Raw genomic sequence first — 14,931 nt, 5'->3', positions numbered from 1 at the left:
GTTTAGAACAAGTACGAGGAAGAGCTGTTCTCTTCCTTCCAGCCCCTAGGACTCTGCACGTGTTAAAAGAGCAAGAACTGGAGAGCTATGCCATCCTTAAGTGTACAGTCTAAAGCTAAATGAGCTAAGAGAAAAATTAAAAACACCGAAATAAATATAACCGTGTGTGTTTCTAGAAGTTACCAGCTTAGAACAAGTATGAGGAAGAGCTTTTCTGTGCCCTCCATCCCTAGGCCTGCAGCACTCAGAAGGTGGACCGCCCGCCCCGCTGCAGCCCCGAGGAGGAGCAGCCGCCGCCCCGAGGGCCTCCCTGGATGCGGAGGAAGCCCAGCGCCGCCTCCAGGGCAGGCGGCCAGGCCGTGGCCGTGGCCGCGGCGGCCGAGGGCCCCCTGGCCGAGGCCAAGGTCCCCCTGGCCGTGGCTGTGGCCGCGGCCGCCGAGGCCCTCCTGGCCAAGGTGGAGGCAGCGGCCGCGGAGGCCCCCCTGGCCAAGGTGGAGGCAGCGGCCGCTGAGGCCCCCCTGGCCGTGGCCGTGACTGTGGCCGCGGCCGCCGAGGCCCTCCTGGCCAAGGTGGAGGCAGCAGCCGCTGAGGCCCCCCTGGCCGTGGCCGTGGCCGTGGCCGCGGCAGCCGAGGCCCCCCTGGCCGTGGCCGTGACTGTGGCCGCGGCCGCCGAGGCCCCCCTGGCCGTGGCCGAGGCCGAGGCCCCCCTGGCCGAGGCCCTGGGCCCCGCGCGCTCCTCCTGGTCTAGCAGGGCCTCGGCGTACAGGTCGGGGAAGCAGCTGGGCACGGTGTCGTTGATCTTGGCCAGGACCTGCAGCACCTGCATCTTGCTGGTCTCGGCGTGGGCTCGCGGGCCCCACAGGAACTCGTGGCGCGGGGGGTCGCTGGCCGGCACCTGGCGGTACTCCAGGTAGCCCTGGCGCACCAGGTCTTGGGTGAGGAGCTTCCGGGGCTCCCCGAAGATCAGGTGCCACCTGCCCTCGTAGACGCCCAGCATGTGGAGGAACTCCCAGATGTCCTCCTCGGCGGCGCGGTTGCCCTTCATGAAGATGACGCCCAGGAGCGTCATGAGGAGGCCGGTCTTGGGCAGCTCCCGGGTGCTGGTGGCGGCGGCGGCCAGGCCCAGCTTGCTGACCAGGACGTACGACTGGCTGCGGGCGTCGACCTCCCTGAGCTCCAGGCCGAAGACCAGCTCCAGGCGCTCGGCGGCGCACCGGAAGACCTCGGGGAAGTGCTCGCGGTACTTCCTGCCCACGGTCTTCAGCAGCGCGGCCCGCGGGACGGGCTCCCCGCTGCTGTGCTTCTCCAGCAGGAGCTGCACCAGCATGCTGGCCTTGCGGCTCAGGGGGTCCCTGCGGGCGCTGGGGCGGGGGGACCCGGCGGGGCTCCCGGCGCCCTGCTCCCGCGGCGACCCCGAGGCGGAGGCGGAGGCGGAGGCGGAGGCGCCGGCGCCAGGAGACCCGGGCCGCGGGGGCGCCGCCGCCTCGGGGCCGCGCGGGGGACTCCCCTGCAGGCTCAGCGAGGGGATGCGGGGGGGCTCCTCGGCGGCCGCCGCCTCCGCCTCCGCCGCCTCCGCCTCCGCCTCCGCCGCCTCCGCCTCCACCGCCGCCCCCCCCGACACTCTCCTCCCCGTGGCCCTCGTGGCGTTTCTTGCGGGCACGGAGCTTGCTCTTTTGGCCCCGAGGCATGGCGACCCTGGGCACGGCTGGCAGGCAGCGGGGGCACCTGGAGAGGGGGACAGTGAGGCGGGGTGAGCCCGTTGGCGGGGGGCCCGGGGTGCGGGCGGGGGTGGGCGCCCTGGGCCCCGGCCGGACAGCCCTGCCTGGGGGTCACTGGGGGTCACTGGGGGTGACGGTGGAGACCCGTGTCCGGGTGCGGGGCGGGGGAGGCCCTCTCCGATCACGTGCAAGATGGGCAGGTGAGTTGTTGGCAAGCTCCGGGTCCCCCCACCCCCGCTCTGAAGGCCACCCCGAGTCCTCCACGGTGCCCCCGAGGAGGAGAGAGGGAGCACTGTCCAGCCCACCCCTGAAGTCAGGGGGCACCTAGTGCTGACCGGGCGGCAGGACGGGACAGGCCGTCGTCTCCCTGGAGCCGTCTCGTTACCCGGGTGCCCCACCCCGGCCCTCCCTCGGGGTCCTCCTCCCCCCAGACCTCCCTGGGGGTCCTCCCCCCCCCCGCAGCCCGCCCTCGGGGTCCTCCCCCCCCCCCCCGCAGCCCGCCCTCGGGGCCCTCCCTCCTCGGGGTCCTCCCGCGGCTGCTGGCGCCGCGGGACCTGCTGCCTCGCCCTGACGCTGGCCACGCAGGCCCACGGCGGCAGGGCCTCGACACTGACTAGGAGCGAGCGAGGCTGACCACGCAGCCCCATGTGCCCGACACCGACACCGACACCGACACCGAGCGAGCCTGAAAGCGGCGGCAGACACGCGGAGGCTCCCTGGCCCGCGCCCCGCTGTCCCCCCTCGGGCCCTCGGCTGGCCTCCTGGCGGTCCCCGGGAGCCCGCCTGCCGCCCCGTGCCTCCCCTCCCGGGCCAGCAGCTCCGGGCCGACAGCAGGGCGCGTGTCCTGACGTGCGCTCGTTCCGGGGAGGGTGGCCTCACCCCGACTCCCCGCCAGACCCGGAACGGCCCCGCGGCCGACCTGCTGCCTGCCCCGACCAAGGCCCCGGGTCCCCGGGTCCCCGGAGCACCGCCACCAGGAGCGGGGACTCCGCGTGGCCCCCGGCGTGGGTATGGAGCCCTCACGAAGGCCCTCCTTCTCGCCAGCGGGCCTGGGACTTCTCCCCGTGCTGCGCGGAGCCAGAGTCCAGCAGCCTCGGGCCAAGCCGGCAGTCCCTGAGCCCCCGCGGGGGCAGCAGCCATGGGGGCAGCCATGTTGGGGCCTCCGAGGCGCGGGAGCAGGGGCCGAGCGGGGCGGGGTGTGTGCGGACCCCCTTTCCCAGGGCAGATGGGGCCGGGGCCTGTCGGGGCGGCGTGCCCGCGGCCTTAACCAGGGACTCCTGGCTCCTGGACGCGGACGGGCGCGTGGGACCCCCGTCTGGGCTCACCCTAGGCAGGAGCGGTCCGACTAGGCCTCGCCGCCCACCGCGTGGTCAGGAGGAAGTGCTCGAGGGCCACTTCCGGTCATGTGGGTCCGCGCCCCCGGGAAGCCCGCGTGGGCGGGAGGGCTGCGGCGTGCGGGGGCGCAGGGGAGCGGCCTGCAGTCTGGCGCGCGCGGGCTTTCACTGCCTCGAGCAGCTCGGGGGCCTTCTCCCTCTGCTGCGCTGACGCCACTGCCCTCGGACCGAGGGTCTCATGTCCCTCCCAGCGTCCCCCCGTAGGAAGTGTTTGGGGGCCTCCTCGTTCCTGCCAGGCCTGGGGCTCCCAATCTGATAGTCACCAGGTGATAGCTTTGGGGAGCATGTGCCCTTTGCTGGGCACTCCCTCAGGCGTCTCTCCGAGTCTCTCCTTGACTCCCTGCAGGAGTTGTGATACCTTCAACCTGCTGAGCTGAAGCCTTACACCGATGACTTACATTCTTTGAGGCCCCGGATACACAGTGAAGGTACGCTTTACCTCGGCGCCCCTTCTTGTGACCCTCCGCAGCTTTCGTTAGACATTTACACCTTATTCGAGTCCTGTTTCCAATAACACAGTAGTGTCGCTGTTAATGTAGGTTTGTTACAGCAGAGTATTCCCAACTCCTCCCTTTCTATAGGTCATACCATTGATTTATTTTATCCGTAAGGTATAGTCATTGGTTGCATTGCTCTTATTTTATTTTGAACATAGATACCCTTTTTAACGATGAAAAATAAGAAAATGCTTTATATTCCTTTATTCGCTCCGTGTCTTTCATTGTCTCCTTGTGGGTGCATGGCAAACTCCCTCTGTTGACTTGGGGTCAGCCCTTCAGATCAATGCCGAATACTCCCTGTGACTCCCCATATGACCTAAAGGTACACTTCTTAGGGCTTTCCTGCCTAAGCCCTTCCAGAGATGGCTATAGATAGATGAGAATCTTCTAAGTTCCAGTGTTCTGGGATAGAGATCTTGCACTGAGTTCTTCACAGCCCTACAGTTCCTACGTCTGTAACTGCAGCCTCTCACCACCAGTATGGTCCTCAAAAACTCCATGTAGAAACTGGATTTCTTCTTAGCCTCATAGCTTAGCCTAGGGCCTCTCCTGCCTGACATCACTGTCATTTCTGAAAGTTTCTGGGATAAATTTCTGCCCTATGCATAATTAGTATGATACTTATTATTTTTTGAATACTTTCATTTGTACTTTTGATGTATAAAAATTATATATACACAATGTGATGTTTTCATATATGCATACACTGAAATGATTATCACAGACATTCAACATACTACTTTCCATAGTTACCATTTTCATGTGTGTTGTAAAAAATCCTGCCATTTTCAACAACATGGATGAATCAGGATGAATTATGCTAAGTGAAACTGGCCAGATGTAGAAACACAAATGTTCTATGATCTCACTTATATGTGAAATCAAAAGAGTAAAGACAGATGTAACTCATAGTACCAAAGGACAATGGTGGTCAGCAGAGGCTGGGAGGTGACAAAAGAGGGGAGATATTGATGAAAGGGTACAGTCTTTGTTGTGAATCAATTCTGGAAACCTGTACAGCCCAGTGACTATAGTTAATACAGTTTTTACATGGGGCACCTGGGTGGCTCAGTCAGTTAAGCTTCGGTCTTCAGCTGGTGTTGGCGTCTCAGTGTCCTGGGATCTAGCCCCCTGAGCAGGGAGCCTGCTCTTCCCTCTCCCCTGCCCCTAGTCATCTCTCTCTTATTATCTCTCTCAAATAAATAAATAAAACAGTTTTTTAAATAAATTGTTTATTTACCTGAAATTTACTAAGAGTCTAGATCTCAATAGTTCTTTCTAGGCTGTTTTCATTTGTGCCTTATTAAAATGACCATAAATATTAAAGGCCCAGTCTTCAGTTACAAAAGAAATGTCAGGTAGTTATTAGGACAATATCTGGACTAATTGACTCAAACCACCCCAGCCAACCCAAGCTTCGGTGCTGTCGTGATATTACCCTATAGTACTGGCACACGGGCTCTGAGGAGCTGCTTCAGTTTCCTTGAGTGAAGCAGTAGAAAATGACTATCCTGGGGCACGCTGGAAAGATCAAGGCTAAAGTACAAACCTTTCCTCCACACAACTCCTAATCAGGACATACATAGTGCCCCTCATGGGTTTCACAGTATTGTTGTTGCTGATACTGTTTTGTGTATTTCTTTTGTTTTTCCAAGGGACGAATCTGGGCCCAGGAAACAGCAGCCTGAGATGAGTTTTCATCTTGAAAGCTATAGGTAAGGTGCTAAATCTTTAAATAATTTAAGGAGAATTTGTATCTTTACAGTATTCTCTTGCCCTGAATAAACATATTTTACAGCTCCGTTTGGGCCCTTTTCTTTCTCTATCAGTAATTTTTTTAGTTGCTTCCATAAAGATCTTCTGCAGTTTTGTGAGGTGTCATTTTAGATACTGTTGCTGTTGTAAATGGTATACTGTCCATACATGTTCTCAACCAGGCTTCTGATTTTACTATAGTGATTTTCTATATACTAGCAATTTGACATTTGTTATATATTTGAATGTTGTGTTTGCTTATTACTTTAGATATTTTAGTTATGAGATTCATGCTATTACCATCTGTTTGTATTATTCATACCTCTTATTATTCTTGTGCATGGTTGTGTCCTACTATACATTCACATCTGAGTTTGTGGGACCATAATTCTGTGTTTTTCCATACTTTATTGGGAATGCTTCTAATGTTTCACATTTGTATATACTTGCTGATGATTTTACAATATGGAAATTCTATTCTTAGAAGTTTACTAAAAGTTACTGCCATAAAACTATGCTGAATTCTTATCAAAAGCTTTTTCTTTACCCTTGCACATTGTCAGATGCTTTTCTTTCCATTAGTGAATTCTGATTCATTTTTTCTAATGTAATACCATCTTTGCATTCCTGTGACACAGATTGGCCACTGTATTGCATATGCTATGAAGTTATTTATGTTATTTGTCTCTGTAGGATTAAGCCTAGCTCAAGTACTCTCTTTTCAGGGTATCTTTATTTGGTCTTTGTATGAAGGAGAGCTAAGGCATTACAGTGGGTGAGTCATTTCCCTTCTTTTTGTATGGTTTGGAAGAGTTTATGTAGAAGTTTTATTCATTTCTTCTTCACCATTTGGTGTAAGAAGACTTCAAATTTGGCTAGTCCGGGAACATTTTAAAGCTACCTTGTGTTTTACCCACAATTTTAGTTTGTATGGTTAAATTAAGTTTTCTGTTTCTATATGAACCTACTTAATCATTTATATTTTGCTGAAAAATAGTCCATTTCTCTTGGACTTTTAAATTTAAAGGCATGCTATTTATAATAAAAATCACATTATCATTGAAATTCTCAAACATGTACAACACCGTACAGAGAACAGAGTATTGAGTCCAGTATACCTTGCATTTAGCATCAACAATACTCAGCAGTAACAGGAAGAAACTTAATCAGATTAAACTTATTTGTTTGTTTATTGGTAACACTACTCTAGAGGGGCCACTGTGGACTTCCATTAGGAGATACATAATGTCTGTGATCCTCTTTGGGGTGATGTTAGCAGTCACTGAGGATCATCACCCCCATCCATTAATCCATTAGGGGCTGCCGAATGGTAATTCTATCATTCCTTTGTTTCTATTAGCTAAAATAATTCTCTAAGTAGAACTTTTTCCTTATCTACCATTTGTTATCCTGATAGAATGGTAAAAGTATCTATAGTATTACTTACAGCCTATAAATCTCTTCTACACATATACTTTATAGAATTTTATTTAATATCACTTGTCTATGCTTCTTTCTTTTGTAACTGGTAAGACCTACAGAAGGTGTTACAGAAATATTTGTGAAGAACTAGCTTTCATTAGTTAGCTCTGCTGTCATCTCATTCATCATTTCTGCATTTATCTTCATTATTTCTACCTTCTAATTATCTGGGTGTATTATGCTACTGTTTATGTAACTCTTGAGTCATTTGGATGCCTTAAATATTTCTCTGATAAGTCTATTTAGTGCTATCATATCCAAGTAGCATTTGGGCTGTTTCCCACAGGTAATACTGTAGACCTTTATGTGTAGTACTTGAAAATTTTTAAAGTAGAATCAGTCCATTTACTTCTGGAATTTTTTAGTGTGTATGTATATACAGACACATATATGATACACCTAAGTTTTCCTAGGAAAGATAGGAAGATTTCACATGAAAAAAATCATAGTGTTTTATAAAATTTATCGCTCATTGGGCAGCCTGGGTGGCTCAGTGGTTTAGTGCCGCCTTCAGCCCAGGGCCTGATCCTGGAGACCCAGGATCAAGTCCCACGTTGGGTTCCTTGTATGGAGCTTGCTTCTTCCTCTGCCTGTGTCTCTGCCTCTCTCTCTTTCTCTGTGTCTCTCATGAATAAATAAATTTTAAAAAAATCAAAAAAATTTATCACTCATTCATGATAAAGGAACATAATGTTACAAGCAAAGGATATCTACAAAACCACAACTAAAGATAAACTATTAAATCAATAAAAATATTTGTAAAAGTTCTTGAGTAAAAGATCATTATATAAACATACACTTTATTTCTGCAGCAACAAGCAGTTTGACCATGAAATTAAGAAACTAGAACTTATCGAGTACCATAACAAATACCTGGCACCTAAAACAAGTATTTATATATAAAATACATATTAAAAATGAAATATATACAGCTATTATATAGAGAAATTAGTGAATACCTAAGTAAGTAGAGGATTATCATGTTCATGGAGAGGAGTACTCAATATTGTAAACATGTTAATTCTGCCCAAATTTAACCTACAGTGTATATTAATACCTAGTCTCCCCCAAAAGAAACTATATAGCTTTTGTATATGAAATTTGACAAGCTGATTCTAAACTTTAAAATTACTTGCAAATTACCAAGAATAGTCAAAGAGCACTTGATAAAAATATGAGGACTTTTACTCTACTAGATATAAAGAATTATTTTTTAAAAACTGTAGTAATTAGTGATGCCTGGGTGGCTTAGCAGTTTAGTGGCTGCCTTCGGCTGAGGTCGTGATGCTGGGATCTGGGATCGAGTCTCTCATTGGGCTCCTGCGAGGAGCCTGCTTCTCCCTCTGCCTATGTCCCTGCGTCTCTCTCTGTGTCTCTCATGAATAAATTAATCTTAAAAAAAAAACCTAGTAATTAAAAATGTGTGCTGTATTTGCCAATATAAACAAATAGACTAACAGAACTGAATAGAGTGTCCCACAACACACACTTCCACATGAACTTTGGATTATTCAAACTGTCATTGTAGAGAGGTAGAAAAAGAACAGATTGTTTACTAAGATATGGCAATGAAACAACTGGAAATTCAAACTGGAAAATAACACAGCAGTAACACTTCCCTCTCGCTAGACACAAAATTCAATTCTAGAAGGAATTAAATTAGTATTTTTGTTTTCTTTGGGTAAATACCCAATAGAATTATTGGACCTTAGGGAGGTTCTATTTTTAGAAAGGTAACTTAATGATGTTGAGCATCTTTTCATGTGTCTGTTGGCCATCTGTACATCTTCTTTGGTAAAATATCTGTTTATTCAGATATAATATTCTTTAGGCTTAGAACCTTGATATACAAGGGATGAAGAAAGAGGTAATATCTAGATAAATATGGTTGACTGTTCTTGTATTCATTTTCTACTACTGCTGCATAACAAACCAGCACCAGTTTAGCAGGATAAACACAAATTTATTATCTCACAGTTTCTATGTGTAAGATGTTCAGGTAAAACTCAACTGTGGTCTCTGCTTTAGAGTCTCACCTAGCTGCATTAAAGGTGTCATGTGAGCTGTGTTGTAAGCTGAAAGCTAAACTAGAGATAAATCTAAGCTCACATTGTTGGCAAAGGTGCTGAGAAGTTTTTGTGTTTTTGTTGTTGTTGTTGCTGGCTATTGGTTAGAGGCCAAGCTGCAATTCCATGATGCGTGACCCATTCCACACTGGCCCTCTCCATAGGCACTTCACAGCACGACAGGCTTTTTCTTTAGGGCCACCAGCACAGCGAGAACATTTCTGTTAACAAAATGGAGTGTTATATAATATCCAGAGTCAGGGGAGTCCCATATCCCCTTTGACCTACATAAGGGCAAACGAAAATTTAAAATAAGAAAAAAGTACAAATATTGAATCATAAACACCTGAAGCTAATAAAACACTACATGTCAGTTATACATCAATAAGAAAGAATTTAATTCTTCCTGGTACACATCAAGAAATGAGATTCCTTTTAGAGCATTTATTTGAGAAAACTTGTAAATTCTTTCTCTGCTGCACTGAAACCTTTGTAACTCCTGCAAGCTGATTATGCTTCTTGCCAGTTTACAGCTTAGGAATTTTTGCTCAAGTAACTGGGAGTGAGGACCTTGAATGGAAACATTAAATCAAATAGCACCCCAATCTCCCAGTCTCCATTGAAGCTTAACTTCAGTGCCTGTCTCCGAGTTGTAAAAAAAAAAAAAAAACAAAAAAAACCTCTCGTCATAAAGAAATGAGAAGTTGTTTTTCTTTTCCCTATTTTGATAAAGGCAAGAAGCTAACAAAGATGCTCTGCCTCACCCCAAATTACCGGTGATTTTAGGATGAACTGTGTGTAGTAAAGGGTGCTGTAAGTCCTCTGACTTGAGGAATAGTTACTATTAGCTTAAGATCATGGACAGATAAGTTGTATCTGTTTGGCTACATAAAAGGGTGAGCTATCTTTCTGTTTTAGCAATCTCTTTAGCAAGGTGATGGATATCACATTCTGGTTCAATGCTTAAATAATAAAACTGTTTACTCTCTTTCCTATGTTTGGTGGAGAGGCATTTCTGAGTGGGCAGGAGCTTTTGTTTTCAATTAACTACCCCAAGAAACCTGGCGATGAGGATAAGATTTCTGGAAGTTCCTGAAACTAGTGAATAAGCAGCTGTTCTGTGGACACACAATAGTTAGTTAAGAGATCTCAACTTATAGTCTCCCTTTTAGCTCTCTGCTCTTTTAGAATATCAGAAAAACCAACCTCTTTGTTTTCAAGATTTTACTATTAAATAAGCATGAGAACAAGGGCTCTAAGATCCCATGAGGATCACCATTAGCTTTGATTATAGAAAAATACGGGAAGCTGGTAATGTTGCCTACAATTCTTTGTCTTTAACCTGTCATCTCTTTATCACATTAAGAATGGTATACCTCTAAGAGTCTAGTCTTGCAGTGGCCTGAGGACACTTCATTTAATTTGTATAAATTAACATATTTGCAGAAGTTCTCAAAAGAGCCTCATTTCAACCAAATGAGTTATTGGTAGATATAGGATTCCTATCATTCACACAGGAAAGTTAAATAGGAGTTGAATCAGGGAAATACAAATCAAAACCACAATGAGATACCACCTCACACCAGTGAGAATGGGGAAAATTAACAAGGCAGGAAACAACAAATGTTGGAGAGGATGCGGAGAAAAGGGAACCCTCTTACACTGTTGGTGGGAATGTGAACTGGTGCAGCCACTCTGGAAAACTGTGTGGAGGTTCCTCAAAGAGTTAAAAATAGACCTGCCCTATGACCCAGCAATTGCACTGTTGGGGATTTACCCCAAAGATTCAGATGCAATGAAACGCCGGGACACCTGCACCCCGATGTTTCTAGCAGCAATGTCCACAATAGCCAAACTGTGGCAGGACCCTCGGTGTCCATCGACAGATGAATGGATAAAGAAGATGTGGTCTATGTATACAATGGAATATTCCTCAGCCATTAGAAACGACAAATACCCACCATTTGCTTCAACGTGGATGGAACTGGAGGGTATTATGCTGAGTGAAGTAAGTCAATCGGAGAAGGACAAACAATGTATGTTCTCATTTATTTGGGGAATATAAATAATAGTGAAAGGGAATATAAGGGAAGGGAGAAGAAATGTGTGAGAAATATCAAAAAGGGAGACAGAACATAAAGACTCCTAACTCTGGGAAATGAACTAGGGGTGGTGGAAGGGGAGGAGGGCGGGGGGTGGGGGTGGATGGGTGACGGGCACTGAGGGGGGCACTTGACGAGATGAGCACTGGGTGTTATTCTGTATGTTGGTAAATTGAACACCAATAAAAAATATTAATTTATTTAAAAAAATAGGAGTTGAATAGCCAGAAGGAAAAATTGAAAAAGAAAAAAAAAAAGGAAGAGGAAATCAGAGAATTAAAGGCCCTCTCTCAGCTATTCCTGCTCTCTGCTCCCCTGCTTCTCTTTATTTTGCCCTATATTAAATCAAGTCCTGGAAGGAAGGGGAGGCAGTGATCTTCTAGATGCGATGTTCCCCTTGCTAGTGGGCTTCTTGACACAGAGGGACTAAGGCAGGACTCAGTTTACTGCTAATGAATCACTTGCCCTGTTTGAGGACACAGGTTTGTGTATGTCAGGCTCGAGCCTGGGGCCACTTTATGTTTTAGCCAAGATTCTACCTACAAGATTCCCGTGTCATCCACATACCCTGTTAACAGGAAAGCAGGAATGATAAAGAAACATGATCACAGGATACTTGAGAGCTTGAATAAAAGATGAGCCCTCATATAAAGGCAACAGCATCAAGAGTAATTGAACTAATCACTTGGGACAAAGAAACAAAAAACGGTATTAAGCTGATAAATGTCAATATGGGAAGGTTAATCAAAAAAACCATATAATTGACATTTTTCTTACTTCAATATGAGAAAAACCAGCCCTTCCTATTGAGACCGCCGGCATTTTTCTTTTTTTTTTAAATGTGGGGCAGCCTGTTTATTGACCAGACATTTAGTGGCTCTGAGCAGTGTGGGAGCTGGGCTACAAGCCAAGGCAATATTCTTCCCTGCACCCCGGGGTGCCCCATGGACCACAGGGCCCCACACAACCAGGTGTACCTGGTCTGAGATGCGAGGCCTCAGGGCCCTGTCAGCAGCAGGTCCCAGCCTGTAACAAATCTGTTACTTAGGAGGACAGACCAAGTGTCACCCCATTTGCTTTGGGATGCAAGTTCACTCCAGCCCCAATATATAGAGATAAACAAAGGCTATTATTCCTGGAAGCTTGTCCTCAAGGCTTAAAAGCAGAGTCATGTGCAGTCAGTAAACACTGAAAGTTCAAACTGTACCCTTTGACAGGTGTCTCTTAATAAGATTTTGATACTAGATAATGGCCATTGGTGTCTGCATTTAGCATGTGGGAAGAATTATTTGGGGAGATGGAGCAGTTACTCAAGGGCCTAAGCAATCATGTAGATGTTACTTATATAACTAAGGGAAACTCAGGAGAAATACAACTCTTAGTAAAAAAATTTAGATTAGCGGGCTCTAGAGTTAAGCTCCCCCTTAGGCATGGACTGGGTAATATTTTATAAGGAATTACAGAATGGTAATCAGATAATTAATTATTGAAAGCTTAAGCAATAAAGCATCACAATTTGTAAAATTAACATATGATTAGAGAAGTTTTGGATGTTGATAATCGAGCATCTGCTTTAACCATTCACTATTAGTATGATATATTTAAAGAATTTTACCCCAAGGCAAATAATGTACTGAATTTATCCTACTTTATTTTTGTAACTGCCTGCTTTATAATTTACTATGGATTTTTTGGCTATTTAGATGGCTGCACTTTGCCCAGAGAAGGGTAGAAACGGCAATGGAGAGAATTTGTAAAACTGTACTGTTATTATTCTGTAGTAACAAAGGGGAAGGTATTATAAGGATAAATAAATTTAAAAAGTTTTATTCTTGTGCCAAAAAAAGGAGGGTGGTGAGACTTCCCCACCCCTTTTTAAATAGCATTACTTTAGAAAAAAATGTAAATAAAAAACCTTTCTCTTTGAAAAGCTAAAGAAGCTTCTTACCAATTTCACATCCCAGGAATGTTTTCCTTTGGATAAAGGCTATCACAGAGGACCACCCCAATGACCAGGTACATTTAGGAAGAAATAGGTGTGACACATGGAGACATCAAGTCCTCTTCCTTGTGGACTAGTTCTCTTTGCTCTTGAGAAAACGTATAGAATGGGTTGTATCTTTTTGGTGACATAGAAGAGTAAGATTTATTTTTGACTTAGCTTTTTCTTTTGTTGCTTGCCTGGGCTGTACATCATAGTCCAGTTTAATGCCTATTCCATAATAAAATTTTGTTCTTTCCTAGATGATAATGTTGAATACTACCTGAGCCCTGCGATCCAGGACAACAGTGAAGTTTAAGAAGTCCATATCCTTTGAGTTCCAGCAAACAGTTTGCCTCAAAGATCCGGTCTCCATATGACTTAGGTAAGCAAAGGAGCAGCCACATGTCTAACCTGTGACAAGGCCAGACACAGATCCTCAAAAATCCTGTTCTTGGCCTCATGAATGGTTAGCTCAACTACTTGTCACCACTAAGTTGAAACAAATGCTTATTAGCCCAGCTTTGATGAAGCTTCTCTTCCTCCTCCAGACCCACCCTCAGCTGAGCCAGCATACTATCCGTCTTGCAGATAGGCTGGCCTCGGGGTAAAATAGTCTCTGATCCTCTATCCAATCACACTATCCTTTATCCTGCTTCCCCACATACAGCTTTGTGTATCCTCTCTCCAAAAGGAAAAGCTTTTAGCCTAACTAATACTTGGCATCCTTACAGATCTTATGGGTATAGATTCTCCCTACTGCAATAGTTCCTTTTCTACCTTTGCAATAATCCTTTATAAAGAAAGGTCTTTCCTTAATAAATCTGATTTTTTATTTTACATGTTTTGTGGAGACGAATTTTTGAGTCAGCATGATAGTTTTCTCATTATTTCCCCAACACGTATAAAGTAATACAATCATGTGGGTGATCTCATCATCTTTGTTATAATATGTCGGTTAGAAGCAAGTCACAGGCTCTACCTAACCTTAAGGATATGAGTACACAAAAGCATGATCACCAGGAGATGTGGACCATAGGAACCCCATGAGATTCTGTTTGCCACAGTCCACCCTCTGGGCCCCAAAGTCGCATGTCTCTACTGTATGTAAACTCCATTCACCCTCTCCCAAAATTCCAAATATTCCATTACAACATCAACTCAAAATCCAACTCTTATCATCTAAATCTCTAAGTCTAGGTGCAGATGATGAGGCTCTTGGGATGAAGTTTATTAAGCATACGTTTTGGGCAGAGTAAATCTCTATTTGTGGACCTGTGAAGCAAGGAGATAGGTCATCCGTCCTGACACAGCCAATGGACAATGGCAGGATAGGAATAGGATCCCATCTGCAGACACTTTTGTTTGGAAAGAAGCAAATGGGAAGTACAGGAGTCACTGGACAATAGCACTTCTAAAATACTACTAAGGAACATAGATTTCAAAGCCTAAGAATAATTCCTCTGGCTATAACCTCCATCTTAGAGTTCTTATATCCATCTTCTGAGTCATCCTTTTTTTTATTTTTTAAGAAATCTTTACACCCAATGTGGGGCTCTAATTCACAGCCTGAGATCAGGAGTCACGTCTCTATGGACTGAACCAGTCAGGTGCCCCTCATCTTTCCTTTTTTAAATGGAAGATAGCATGTATTTGCAGTTGAGAACATAAAACAATTAGTTCACAAACTGTGATTACATGCACTGAGGCAAGTACTTGGTAACACCTACCTTGCCTCTCCCAGTGGAAACTTTCTCTTCAGTTTATTCAGGATTCAAGAGGAACTGTGAAGAGCCATTCTACATTCTATGCTTTAATCTCTCAACACTGAGACACACCATCTGAGGGTCTCCCATAGCCTTACCTCACCTACCACATAATTAAGCTTAAAACTTCCTTTCCACTGAAAAACTTTTTTCTCAAATGTCCAAAT

General features: G+C 46.2%; 1 protein-coding gene across 1 annotated transcript; it reads right to left on the bottom strand.

The window, feature by feature from the left end:
• Positions 1–244: 244 nt before the first annotated feature.
• On the bottom strand, positions 245–1,688 carry LOC112912919 (melanoma-associated antigen B4-like). The gene is made up of 2 exons (XM_072743489.1): positions 1,620–1,688; positions 245–1,507 (listed from the first exon to the last, which is right to left on the bottom strand). Exons 1-2 carry the CDS (start codon positions 1,686–1,688, stop codon positions 245–247), a joined length of 1,332 nt encoding a protein of 443 aa, XP_072599590.1.
• Positions 1,689–14,931: the final 13,243 nt, after the last annotated feature.

This window comes from Vulpes vulpes, chromosome X, assembly GCF_048418805.1.
Source record: "Vulpes vulpes isolate BD-2025 chromosome X, VulVul3, whole genome shotgun sequence".
Lineage (NCBI taxonomy): Eukaryota > Metazoa > Chordata > Mammalia > Carnivora > Canidae > Vulpes > Vulpes vulpes.
This window is presented reverse-complemented; position numbering and strand designations above follow the sequence as displayed.